This window comes from Microcaecilia unicolor, chromosome 3 (genome assembly GCF_901765095.1).
Source record: "Microcaecilia unicolor chromosome 3, aMicUni1.1, whole genome shotgun sequence".
NCBI classification, from domain to species: Eukaryota; Metazoa; Chordata; class Amphibia; order Gymnophiona; family Siphonopidae; genus Microcaecilia; species Microcaecilia unicolor.
Genome location: NC_044033.1, coordinates 85696884 through 85710749, shown reverse-complemented (window position 1 = coordinate 85710749; position 13866 = coordinate 85696884). Strand labels below are relative to the sequence as shown.

At 45.9% G+C, this 13866-nt stretch overlaps 1 protein-coding gene across 1 annotated transcript in view; it reads left to right on the top strand.

Annotated features, from left to right (window-relative positions):
- SPDYA (speedy/RINGO cell cycle regulator family member A) overlaps positions 1-13866 on the top strand; it is a 183468-nt gene that overhangs the window by 126759 nt on the left and 42843 nt on the right. Inside the window, exon 4 of the mRNA XM_030196137.1 lies at positions 7214-7385. Coding sequence (XP_030051997.1) covers positions 7214-7385 — 172 coding nt within the window. The remainder of the gene's footprint in view (positions 1-7213; positions 7386-13866) is intronic.

Genomic DNA, 13866 nt, shown 5'->3' with positions numbered 1-13866 from the left:
AGTTGTTTAGGGTCCAAATGAGCATGACCATGCAAGAGCATCTTGATGTTCTAGTGCTGTTAAGAGAACCCCAGTATTGTGTGGACCCTGAAGCAGCTATGCAAAATGTTGGCCACCATTGGTCCTGAGGGAGTTGAGAAGCTAACTTGCAAGAAATCCTGTAAGATAAGTGCGCTTGATTTGAACATATGTTAAAATTGTTGCACACTTTTTGGGTATTATTCGTTTGGACATTACATTAAATGGAAGCTTTTTGCCAATGACGAAGAGCAGATCATTTTGATCAACATAGCTCTAGAAGTCGATTAGACTTGGAGCTGTTTGAGGCTTTTCCTTTGTGCTCATTTGGGGGCCCTTTTACAAAGCGTTGGGATTACCGCACAATAAATCAGAACTACCGCTGGCCCAACGCAGCTGCCGGGGGTAGTTCTGGCTTGAGCATACACCAGGAAAATCTTTTTTCTCCGAGGACAAGCAGGCTGCTTGTTCTCACTGATGGGTGACGTCCACGGCAACCCCTCCAATCGGAAACTTCACTAGCAAAGGCCTTTGCTAGTCCTCGCACGCCCATGCGCACCGCGCATGCGCGGCCGTCTTCCCGCCCAAACCGGCTCGTGTTCGTCAGTCTTCTTTTGTCCGCGCTCGGTACGGTCGTGTTTCGCCGTTCATGCCCCGGAAAGTTGACCTCGCGTGTCGTTTTCGACTCGTTTCTTCTGAAAAAGTTGAGAAAGTGTTTCGGGAAGACCCTTTTTGGTTTTTCCCTTCCCGTATTTCGAGCTTTTCGCCCCAGTAAGTTTTCTTTCGTCGTCGGGGTAGGCCTTACTTAGGCCTCGCTCGAAATTTCCTTCTCCCTATTTTTGTGGTGCCAATTTTCGTCATTTCGAGTTTTGATCTCGCCGGCGTGATTTTTCCGCCCATGACATCGAAGCCTTCCAGTGGCTTCAAGAAGTGCACCCAGTGCGCCCGGGTAATCTCGCTCACTGATAGGCACGCGTCGTGTCTTCAGTGTCTGGGGGCTGGGCACCGCCCTCAGGCCTGTAGTCTGTGTTCCCTTTTACAAAAGCGGACTCAGGTAGCGAGGTTAGCCCAGTGGAACATTTTGTTCTCGGGCTCTTCGTCGGCATCGGCACCGGGGGTATCGAGTGCATCGACATCTTCAGCGTCCAAATCTTCATCCTCGGCCGCCAGTGCATCGAGTGTATCGAGGCATCGACCCTCTGCATCGGCGCTGAGACATCGGACGACTGTACCGACGTCGGTGGTACCGGGACCTCGTCTGCTGATGTCGTCGGATGGTGGTGCTTCGTCTGGAGTGCAGGTGAGGGCTGTCCATTCCCCTGCTGGTGGCGGTGAGCCTTCGGGTGGGTCTCCCCCTACCCTGAGGGCTCCTGCGGTACAGCCCCCCCGAGACCGACCCTCTTCGGTCTCGGCCCCGAGGAAGAGACGGTTGGATTCTACGTCCTCCTCGTCGGTGCCGGGAAGCGCCGGTGACGTGCTTCGCTCCAAAAAGTCAAAGAAGCATCGACACCGGTCCCCTTTCCGTGTCGGCACCGAGAGCTCTGGGTCGCCGAGGGAGTCGGCACCCAGCAGGCATCGGCACCGAGAGGACCGCTCACCCTCTGTCCAAGAGGTGTCGATGCGCTCCACTCTGGACAGCCCGGAACAGCCTCCACGCCCGGAACAGACTCTGACATCGACGCCTGCATCGACCTCCATGCCTTTTTCTGCAGCCGCTCTGAACGAGAGCCTCCGGGCCGTTCTCCCAGAGATTCTGGGAGAGCTGTTGCGCCCTACCCCTTCGGTACCGGGGGTGCTTGCGCCACTGGTACCGTCGAGCGTGGCGCCGGCTGGCCCATCGCCCGGGGTGAGGTCTCCGGCGTCGGTGCCGCGTGTGGTACCGACTGCGGTCACCTCCCGGGAAGGCTCCCCGACTACGTCGGCGGAGGGAGCTTTGCCGGTGCGGGCGAGGGAGTCTACCTCTCGACGCTCCCACCGTGGCCGGGGTTCCACGGAGTCGAGCCGGGCACGGTTGCAGACACAGGTCCGTGAACTTGTGTCTGACACCGAGGGTGAGGCCTCGTGGGAAGAAGAGGAAGACATCAGATATTTCTCTGACGAGGAGTCTGAGGGTCTTCCTTCTGATCCCACTCCCTCTCCTGAAAGACAGCTTTCTCCTCCCGGGAGATGTCTACGGCCATCCCCTTCCCGGTGGTTGTGGAGGACGAGCCCAGGGCTGAAATGTTTGAGCTCCTGGACTATCCTTCTCCACCTAAGGAAGCGTCCACAGTACCCATGCATCATGTCCTAAAAAAGACATTGCTGGCGAACTGGACCAAGCCATTAACTAACCCCCACATTCCCAAGAAGATTGAGTCCCAGTACCGGATCCATGGGGATCCAGAGCTGATGCGCACTCAGTTGCCTCACGACTCTGGAGTTGTGGATTTGGCCCTAAAGAAGGCCAAGAGTTCTAGGGAGCATGCTTTGGCGCCCCCGGGCAAGGACTCTAGAACCTTGGACTCCTTTGGGAGGAAGGCCTACCATTCTTCTATGCTCGTGGCCAAAATTCAGTCCTACCAGCTCTACACGAGCATACACATGCGGAACAATGTGCGGCAGTTGGCGGGCTTGGTGGATGCGCTCCCCCCTGAGCAAGCCAAGCCTTTTCAGGAGGTGGTCAGGCAGCTGATGGCGTGCAGAAAATTCCTGGCCAGAGGGGTGTATGACACCTTTGATGTTGCGTCCAGGGCCGCTGCTCAAGGTGTGGTGATGCGCAGACTCTCATGGCTGCGTGCCTCCGACCTGGAGAATAGAATCCAGCAGCGGATTGCGGACTCGCCTTGCCGTGCGGATAATATTTTTGGAGAGAAAGTTGAACAGGTGGTAGAGCAGCTCCACCAGCGGGACACCGCATTCGACAAGTTCTCCCGCCGGCAGCCTTCAGCCTCTACCTCTACAGGTAGAAGATTTTTTTGGGGAAGGAAGACTGTTCCCTACTCTTCTGGTAAGAGTAGGTACAATCCTCCTTCTCGACAGCCTGCGGCCCAGGCTAAGCCCCAGCGCGCTCGCTCTCGTCAGCAGCGTGCGCCTCAGCAAGGCCCCTCGGCTCCCCAGCAAAAGCAAGGGACGAGCTTTTGACTGGCTCCAGCAGAGCATAGCCGACATCCAAGTGTCAGTGCCGGGCGACCTGCCAGTCGGAGGGAGGTTGAAAGCTTTTCACCAAAGGTGGCCTCTCATAACCTCCGACCAGTGGGTTCTTCAAATTGTCCGGCAAGGATACGCCCTCAATTTGGCCTCAAAACCTCCAAATTGTCCACCGGGAGCTCAGTCTTACAGCTTCCAGCACAAGCAGGTACTTGCAGAGGAACTCTCCGCCCTTCTCAGCGCCAATGCGGTCGAGCCCGTGCCATCCGGGCAGGAAGGGCTGGGATTCTATTCCAGGTACTTCCTTGTGGAAAAGAAAACAGGGGGGATGCGTCCCATCCTAGACCTAAGGGCCCTGAACAAATATCTGGTCAAAGAAAAGTTCAGGATGCTTTCCCTGGGCACCCTTCTTCCCATGATTCAGGAAAACGATTGGCTATGCTCTCTGGACTTGAAGGATGCCTAAACACATATCCCGATACTGCCAACTCACAGAGAGTATCTGCGATTTCAGCTGGGCACAAGTCACTTCCAGTACTGTGTGCTACCCTTTGGGCTCGCCTCTGCGCCCAGGGTGTTCACATGGTGCTTGGCTGTAGTAGCAGCGGCACTTCGCAGGCTGGGGGTGCACGTGTTCCCATATCTCGACAATTGGCTGGTGAAGAACACATCCGAGGAAGGAGCCCTGCAGTCCATGCAGATGACTATTCGCCTCCTGGAGCTACTGGGGTTTGTGATAAATTACCCAAAGTCCCATTTTCTCCCAGTGCAGAAACTCGAATTCATAGGAGCTCTGCTGGATTCTCGGACGGCTCGCGCCTATCTCCCAGAGGCGAGAGCCAACAACTTGTTGTCCCTCGTCTCGCGGGTGCGAGCGTCACAGCAGATCACAGCTCGGCAGATGTTGAGATTGCTGGGCCACATGGCCTCCACAGTTCATTTGACTCCCATGGCCCGCCTTCACATGAGATCTGCTCAATGGACCCTAGCTTCCCAGTGGTTTCAGGCTGCTGGGGATCTAGAAGACGTGATCCACCTGTCCACGAGTTTTCTCAAATCCCTGTATTGGTGGATGCTTTGGTCCAATTTGACTCTGGGACGTCCTTTCCAAATTCCTCAGCCACAAAAAGTGCTGACCACGGATGCGTCTCTCCTGGGATGGGGAGCTCATGTTGATGGGCTTCACACCCAAGGAAGCTGGTCCCTCCAGGAACGCGATCTGCAGATTAATCTTCTGGAGTTACGAGCGATCTGGAACGCTCTGAAGGCTTTCAGAGATCGGCTGTCCCACCAAATTATCCAAATTCAGACAGACAACCAGGTTGCCATGTACTATGTCAACAAGCAGGGGGGCACCGGATCTCGCCCCCTGTGTCAGGAAGCCGTCAGCATGTGGCTCTGGGCTCGCCGTCACGGCATGGTGCTCCAAGCCACATATCTGGCAGGCGTAAACAACAGTCTGGCCGACAGTGGTCGCTCAATTCCCGTGTAGTGTGACAGATCTTCCAGGTGTGGGGCACCCCCTTGGTGGATCTCTTCGCATCTCGAGCCAACCACAAAGTCCCTCAGTTCTGTTCCAGGCTTCAGGCCCACGGCAGACTGGCATCGGATGCCTTCCTCCTGGACTGGGGGGAGGGTCTGCTGTATGCTTATCCTCCCATACCTCTGGTGGGGAAGACTTTGTTGAAACTCAAGCAAGACCGAGGCACCATGATTCTGATTGCTCCTTTTTGGCCGCGTCAGATCTGGTTCCCTCTTCTTCTGGAGTTGTCCTCCGAAGAACCGTGGAGATTAGAGTGTTTTCCGACCCTCATCACACAGGACGAATGGGCGCTTCTGCATCCCAACCTCCGGTCCCTGGCTCTCACGGCCTGGATGTTGAGAGCGTAGACTTTGCCTCTTTGGGTCTGTCAGAGGGTGTCTCCCGCATCTTGCTTACTTCCAGGAAAGATTCCACTAAGAGGAGTTACTTCTTTCTATGGAGGAGGTTTGCCGTCTGGTGTGACAGCAAGGCCCTAGATCCTCGCTCTTGTCCTACACAGACCCTGCTTGAATACCTTCTGCACCTGTCTGAGTCTGGTCTCAAGACCAACTCTGTAAGGGTTCACCTTAGTGCAATCAGTGCATACCATTACCGTGTGGAAGGTAAGCCGATCTCAGGACAGCCTTTAGTTGTTCGCTTCATGAGAGGTTTGCTTTTGTCAAAGCCCCCAGTCAAGCCTCCTACAGTGTCATGGGATCTCAATGTCGTTCTCACCCAGCTGATGAAACCTCCTTTTGAGCCACTGAATTCCTGCCATCTGAAGTACTTAACCTGGAAGGTCATTTTCTTGGTGGCAGTTACTTCAGCTCGTAGAGTCAGTGAGCTTCAGGCCCTGGTAGCCCAGGCTCCTTACACCAAATTTCATCATAACAGAGTAGTCCTCCGCACTCACCCTAAGTTCTTGCCAAAGGTTGTGTCGGAGTTCCATCTGAACCAGTCAATTGTATTGCCAACATTCTTTCCCCGTCCTCATTCCTGCCCTGCTGAACGTCAGCTGCACACATTGGACTGCAAGAGAGCATTGGCCTTCTATCTGGAGCGGACACAGCCCAACAGACAGTCCGCCCAATTGTTTGTTTCTTTTGATCCCAACAGGAGGGGAGTGGCTGTAGGAAAATGCACCATATCCAATTGGCTAGCAGATTGCATTTCCTTCACTTACGCCCAGGCTGGGCTGGCTCTTGAGGGTCATGTCACGGCTCATAATGTTAGAGCCATGGCAGTGTCGGTAGCCCACTTGAAGTCAGCCACTATTGAAGAGATTTGCAAAGCTGCGACGTGGTCATCTGTCCACACATTCACATCTCATTACTGCCTGCAGCAGGATACCCGACGCGACAGTCGGTTCGGGCAGTCAGTGCTTCAGAATGTGTTCGGGGTTTAGAATCCAACTCCACCCCCCTAGGCCCATGTTTGTTCTGTTCCAGGCTGCACTCTCAGTTAGTTGGTAAATTTTTTTGGTCAATCTCAGTTATGTCCTCGCCGTTGCGAGGCCCAATTGACCATGGTTGTTGTTTTGAGTGAGCCTGGGGGCTAGGGATACCCCATCAGTGAGAACAAGCAGCCTGCTTGTCCTCGGAGAAAGCGAATGCTACATACCTGTAGAAGGTATTCTCCGAGGACAGCAGGCTGATTGTTCTCACAAACCCGCCCGCCTCCCCTTTCGAGTTGTGTCTTCCCTTGCTTTGTTTTGCTACATATGGGACTGACGAACACGAGCCGGTTCGGGTGGGAAGACGGCCACGCATGCGCGGTGCGCATGGGCGCGCGAGGACTAGCAAAGGCCTTTGCTAGTGAAGTTTCCGATTGGAGGGGCTGCCGTGGACGTCACCCATCAGTGAGAACAATCAGCCTGCTGTCCTCGGAGAATACCTTCTACAGGTATGTAGCATTCGCTTTATAGCGCAGCGCTAACCCGACTTCATGCTGCTTGGTTACCACTGGATTACCACAGGAGCCCTTTCTGTCACCTCAGTAGGTGGCAGTAAGTGTTCCCCTCCTCATGGCCACGTGTTAAGAGTTATGTTGCTATATGGCCATTTTTTTAGGGGGGGGGGATTTTTACCCACTGCGGTAAAAATGGCCCCCGCCGCTACCGCAGGGCCCTTTTTCCCGCAGCTTAATAAAAGGACCCCTTGGACCCTAAACAGCTGTTTTACTGTTTTCAGATATATTCTCTTTTGTTTGAAATGGGACATTTTTTAAAATTTGTGGTTACTTGTGTTTCCACACCTTCTTTGATAAAATTAGCTCTTGGCTATTAATACAAAAAATAGGAAATGCAGTCATTTTACTGCTGCAGTAAAAATGGCCTTAGCGTGTGGGAAAGACCTGTGTATGGGCTCACTAAGTCCACTTTTTACTGCAGTTTGTAAAAGGGCCTCTAAATTTGGTGATATGTTGTGATAAACCATTTGGGAGAGGGCTAAAGATAAAATATTTTGTACTTCTTTAGTTTAAGTCTGACTGATAATAACATTTATACTAATAGAACTTATCCCCCATGCTTTTATACTACTGCTGCAGATACCTGGCAAATACAGTAGAAGAAGATGAAGAAGAGTCCAAGTATGAAATTTTTCCCTGGGCTTTAGGGAAAACCTGGAGAAAACTATTTCCCAGTTTTCTAAAGATGAGGGACCAACTGTGGTCCAGAATTGACTATAGGGCTGTTGTCAGTAGACGCTGCTGTGAAGAGGTAAGGATGTTTCTACTGTTTCACATATATGTATATCTATTTATATGTATGTGTGTGTGTGTGTGTGTATATATATATATATATAATTATTATTTATTGCATTTGTATCCCACATTTTCCCACCTCTTTGCAGGCTCAATGTGGCTTACAATACACAATGAATAGTCGAAATATAATAGAAATTAGGCATTTAGTGTTACAGAAGAATCTTTGGCAACATGATAATGATAAGACATGATAGTTGTATAACAAGCAGATATTATAAGACAGTTCTAACTATGTGTGGAGGAGTTATGTATATTCACATTGGTTGATCTTTGTGGTATAAATTGTGTGAGGTATTACAGGTTAATATATTCAAATAAGCAGTATAAAAAGAAATAGTTTGTGGGCATTAAAGGCAATATGTTCATTCACATTTATTTGCAGCACTCTATCATTTGTCTTTTTTTTTAAAATATCAAGTGGCAGTTCGAAGTGTTAAAACAAAATTTTGTTTAATTTTCTTTTTATGCAATATTTCCAACATTGATTATAATATAATCAATAAATACCAACAGCTCAACAGAAGGTCCTTACAGTAATTACTCTCTTCTGAGGAGAAGCAGGTTTTCATCATTTCACGTGTGGGTGATGTTATCCTATGGAGCCCTTTTTGCAGAAACCGCTCTCCAGCTTTTGTACGCAAAGATTTGTAGAGTGTTTTACTATGAATGTGCTGTCATGATGTTGTCATGCGGGACCTAGCCAGTTGCCATTTTTTTCATTGAGTATAACAAATGCACTATTCTGGTGCTCTCCCTCAATTCACCAAATCTTTGATATTCCAATTGCATTTAAGTCCTGTCCTTCTGCAGAATTGTTTTTTCCTGGTATTTTTATTTTTAATTTATGCAATTTTAAATTTACAAATCAATCATCAAACTTGTACAGAAATAGAGCTCAAAGACCAATGAAAGAAAAGTTAATCATATAAGAACGAAAAAAAAACCCCTCAGCTCCTTCCTTACAATCCTTCTGGAAAGAGAGATAGAAAACCATAGACTTAATACTTGGTGGCAGTACACAGCTTGATAATAAACCAGACATTCATGGTTGTAATTTCAGTCTCAAACTTTTAACTGAAAGGAAAAACAGAAGAGAACCTTTACATTAAAATGAGAATTAGTAGATCCTAAAATTTTGATTGAAGCATAAGTTTCCTCAGATGGGTAACCTTCCAAAACTTTATAAATATATCTTAAACAGCACACAAGCATTATCTACCAATGAAGATGTATTAATAATGGAGTCATATGATCCAATTTTCTTAAAAATTAGTCAAGCAGCAGCAGTTTTCTGAATCATCTGGATTCTGTGTACCAATTTTGCTGAAATATCGACATACAAATCATTGGAATAGTGAAGCTGAGCGAGAATCAGTGATTGTATGATAGATTTGTTCCTATTTTTCGAAAGGACATTTTGCTAAGTCCAAAAACAGATTTTTGGTTCCATACTCAATGAATCAAATAACACTCCTAAAACCCTTGTGGTATTTTCTATCTCAGCGGTGTTCCCTCCTCATTTAAAATACAGTTAACGATATCCTTCAAATTTGAATTAAACTACAGAATTTTCATTTTATCACTATTAAGTTTAAGAAAATGAGATGAAGACCAATTTATTTTCCTGACACATCTATTTATAGTAGCTGTAGATTCTACAAAGTTAAAATTTATAGGAATCAAAACAAAAATATCAGCGGGGTGGCTGACCATTCAGGCAACTTGGCAGTGCCCAAAGGCCCATGACAGTGGGGGGGCCCAGTACTCCCAAGTAACGTGCCGGTATCCCTCTCTCCCCTCCATGCTTTCCGGGAACGGGACATCCCCCACCCCACCCCCTAACAGTGGTGCAATTCTATAAGGAGTCAAGGAGAAATTGAGTCTGCAGAACACATTTACAGACCTGAGCAAGCCTGATCTGCTAACGCTGGAACTTCTCTCTTCCGTGGCCCGCCCTGCCCACCTTCTGACATAACTTCCTTCTTCTTCATGGGTGTGCCATGGCAGAAGGAAGTTTGGGTATTAGCAGACCAGGCCTCATGGGAGTAAGTGCGGACTCAGCAGCTTGGCTTCTTCTTTACTGCAGCACTTGCAGCACAGGTTGGTGAATAGTTTTTAATAATTCTGATCTCCTGCAGGTGCACTTGAGCAGTGCTTTATTTGTAAATCTTGACTCCTGTTGTTGTCTGCCCATTTGGAGGAGCTGGGGATAGTGATGTGGCACTGAAGTGGTTCTATAACTTTCAAAATGGGAGAGAGCAGAATTTTATTTCCATAAGCTGCTACCTATGGTACTAAACGGGCTGTTTCCTGTTGTGCTCCCGGGCTGGGTTAACCCTTTCTACCCACCCGGAGAACTCCTCATACTTAATGCTTTTGTTGGCAAAATTTCCTCTATATTCAACCTTAGGTTATTGGACTTGTCCAGGACACCTCTTCTCCTCACGAATCCAGGCGGAGGTGAAGGCAACCAAAGACCACGTGCTCACTAATTCTATCATAAGAATATAAAAATAGACATACTGGGTCAGACCAATGGTCCATCTAGCCCAGTATCCTGCTTCCAGAAGTGGCCAATCCAGGTCACAAGTACTTGGCAGAAACCCAGTTAGTAGCACCATTACATGTTACCAATCTCAGGGCAAGCAGTGGCTTCCCCCATGTCCATCTCAATAGCAGGAATTTGTCCAAACCTTTTTTAAACCCAGATATGCTAACCATTACCACATCCTCCGGTAATGAGTTTCAGAACTTAACTATTCTTTGACTGAAAAAAGAGTTCCTCCTATTTGTTTTAAAACTATTTCCATGCCATTTCATTGAGTGTCCCTTGGATTTTGTACTTTTTGAATGAGTGGAAAATTGATTTACCTTTACCCACTCCACACTACTTAGGATTTTGTAGACCTCAATCTTATCCCCCCTCAGCCTTCTATTTTCCAAGCTGAAGAGCCCTAAGCTCTTTCACCTTTCCTCATATGAGAGCAGTTCAATCCCCGCTATCATTTTGGTCGTTCTTCTTTGAACCTTTTCTAATTCCGTTATATCTTTTTTGAGGTATGGCAACCAGAATTGAATGCAGTACTCAATATGAAGTTGCACTATTGAGCAATACAGAGGCATTATAATATTTATGGTCATATTTTGAATGCCTCTCCTAATACTTCCTAGCATCCTGTTTGCTTTTTTGGCCACCGCCACCACACACTGGGCAGAAAATTTCAGCATATTGTCTACAATGACACCTATATATTTTTCTTGGGTGCTGGACCCTAGCATCAAATAACTGTGATTTATGCTTCACTTTGAATTTGTCTACATTAAATTTCATCTGTCATTTGGATGCCCAGTCTTCCAGTTTCCTAAGGTCTTCCTGTAATTTTTCACAATCCGCATGCGTTTTGACAACTTTGAATAGTTTTTTGTCATCTGCAAATTTAATCACCTCACTCGTTCTGATTTCCAGATCATTTATAAATATGTTAAATAACACAGATCCCAGTGGCACCCCACTATTCACCCTCTTCCATTGAGAAAAATGGCCATTTAACCCTACCCTCTGCTTTCAGACCAATAACCAATTCCTAATCCATAGAAGTACATTGCCTCCTATCCCATGACTTTTAAAAATTTTCTCAGGAGTTTCTCATGAGATACTTTGTCTAAAGCTTTTTGAAAATCTAGATACACATCATCAACCGGCTCACCTTTCTCCACATGTTTATTTATGCCTTCAAAGAAATGAAGGAAATTGGTGAGTCACGCCCTCCCTTTCCTGAATCCATGCTGACTCTTTCCCATTAAACCATGTTTGTCTATGTGTTCTGTAATTTTATTCTTTATAATAGTTTCCACTATTTTGCCCGGCCCTGAAGTCATGTTTAACGGTCTGTAATTTCCTGGGTCACCCCTGGAACCCTTTTTAAAAATCGTTGTCATGTTGGCCACCCTTCAGTCTTCAGGTGCTGGATGATTTTAATGACAAGTTACAGATCACTATCAGCGGATCAGCAATCTCATGCTTAAGATCTTTCAATACCCTGGGTTGTATATCATCCAGTCCAGGTGAATTATCACTCTTTAACTTGTGAATTTGGCTCAACGCAGCTTCCAAGTTCACTGAGATTTCTTTCCGTTCCTTCGCATCGTCACACCTGAAAAATATTTCCAGTATAGGTAGATCTCTTACATCTTCTTCTGTAAAGACCAAAGCAAATAATTAATTAATTCAATCTCTCCACTATGGCCTTGTATCAGGATACCCTATCTTCCCTGTTTTCAAAGATATCTCCAAAACAGGGAAGACAGGGTATCCTGATAGTGAGGTTGCAAAAGAGACCATAGTAGATCAAGTGTCCTTAAATAAAAATAAAAATCAGACAAAAGATTGCAAATTAATACTGTCAAGTACTGAGCATGGTATAAATAGGAACAACAAACCTAGTTTGAAATGTCTATATGCGAATGCCAGGAGCCTAAGAAATATGATAGGAGAGTTAGAATATATTGAACTAAATGAAAAATTAGCTATAAAAGGCATCTCTGAGACCTGGTGGAAGGAAGATAACCAGTGGGACACTGTCATACCGGGGTACAAATTATATCGTAGTGATAGGGTGGATTGAATTGGTGGAGGGGTAGCATTGTATATTAACAAGAGCCTTGAATCAAATAGATTGAAAATTCTGCAGGAAACAAAACACTTCTTGGAATCACTGTGGATTGAAATTCCATGTGTAAAGGGGAAAAGGATATTGATAGGAGTGTACTACCATCTGCCTGGCCAGGAAGAACAGACGGATGCAAAAATGTTAAAGGAAATTAGGGACGCAAACAAACTGGGCACCACAATAATAATGGGTGATTTCAATTACCACTGATAATTTCCAAAGGGATAGTAGAATAATAATCACTAAAATATCTAATTAATTCTACTCTGCTACACACGAGTATTGGAAGTGTGCAATTGCTAGCATATATGAAAATGTGGAGAAAAAAAGACTTCAGAAATCCTAACGAGTGCTTTTAATGTGGAAAACCACCTTTTAATTTTCTAGCACTCTAGTTCTTCAATCACCAGTCTTCACAAAAAAAACTCCACTCTTCTTCTTCATATAATACATGCCTAAACACCTTTTCACAATACTCGATGTTGAAGGCTCTCAATCATAGTAAACAAACGGTGAATCAAATGTAACTTAACTGAAATGTTCTTCAAGCTGTCAATGCTGCGTTCGCATATAATGTTCCCAAAGCCCAACAGGAGACCCTGTTTCGCCAATCCTAGGCTGTTTCAAGGGCCAGAACTTTCATAAAGACAGATATTTCTTATCTTCCAATTTCACCGCATTCAACTGCCTCCCGTCGGCGTCCTGAAAACAAGTCCTACTTCCTTCCTCTATATATACGTCATTTCTTACAACCCATTAAATCAACCTCAACAACTTTATTGACAGGGGTCTGTTTCACAAAAAAGCTTTCCATTCAATCGATATATTCAATCCCTTAGGTATGACTGTCTGCAGTGTGTATATCCATCGCTGTTCCCGTTGTCTTAACTTTTTCTTAATATCACCTCTGCGTTCCGAGACTTGCATTTGCTCTAGAACTACACATTGCAACTCATCAAAATCATGTTGTTTCAAAAGGCTATGAGAAACCAAAGGTTCATATGTCTTTTTGGCTTGTATACAATGTCTGTGTTCAATTAGTCGCGTTTTTAACATTCTAGAAGTTTGGCCAACGTAATACAAATTACAGGGGCATTTCAATAGATAGATCACGTTCTTCGACTGACAATCGGTTACAAACTTTAAATGATATAGCTTGCCTGTATGTGTATCAATAAATTTATCCACTTCCTGCATAATATGGCACACCGAACATTGTCCGCATGCCTTATGTTGTCCTGTTCTAGTAGTCATATTGTTATGACGGTTCCAAGTATCAGCAACACATAATAAATCATTCAAATTGCTCTGTCTTTGATAAGCAAACAAAATTCTTAAATCACGGAACCAAGGATAAATTTGTAACATAGGCAAGTGTTTTTTTAATGATCTTCATCATTCTGTTTGTGTGTATATTATATTTGGTTACAAAAGTCACAACTTCCTGTTGTTCTACTGTATTTCTAGTAGGATTAAGCAACCATTCTCTATGATTATGATAAGCGCGTTTTTTTGATCTGGATATCAAAGTTGCAGGGTAACCTCTGTCTTGAAACTTCTGTTGTAAATGAGACGTCTGTTGCATAAATTTTTCATTAGTGGAACAAATTTTACGATAACGTAAAAATTGTGCAAAGGGAATATTAGTTTTGCAATGAGAAGGGTGCATACTATGAAAATGTAATGTGGTATTCCGATCAGTGGGTTTAACAAACACAGACGTTTCCAATTTCCTTTGTACCAAGTTCACCTGTACATCCAAAA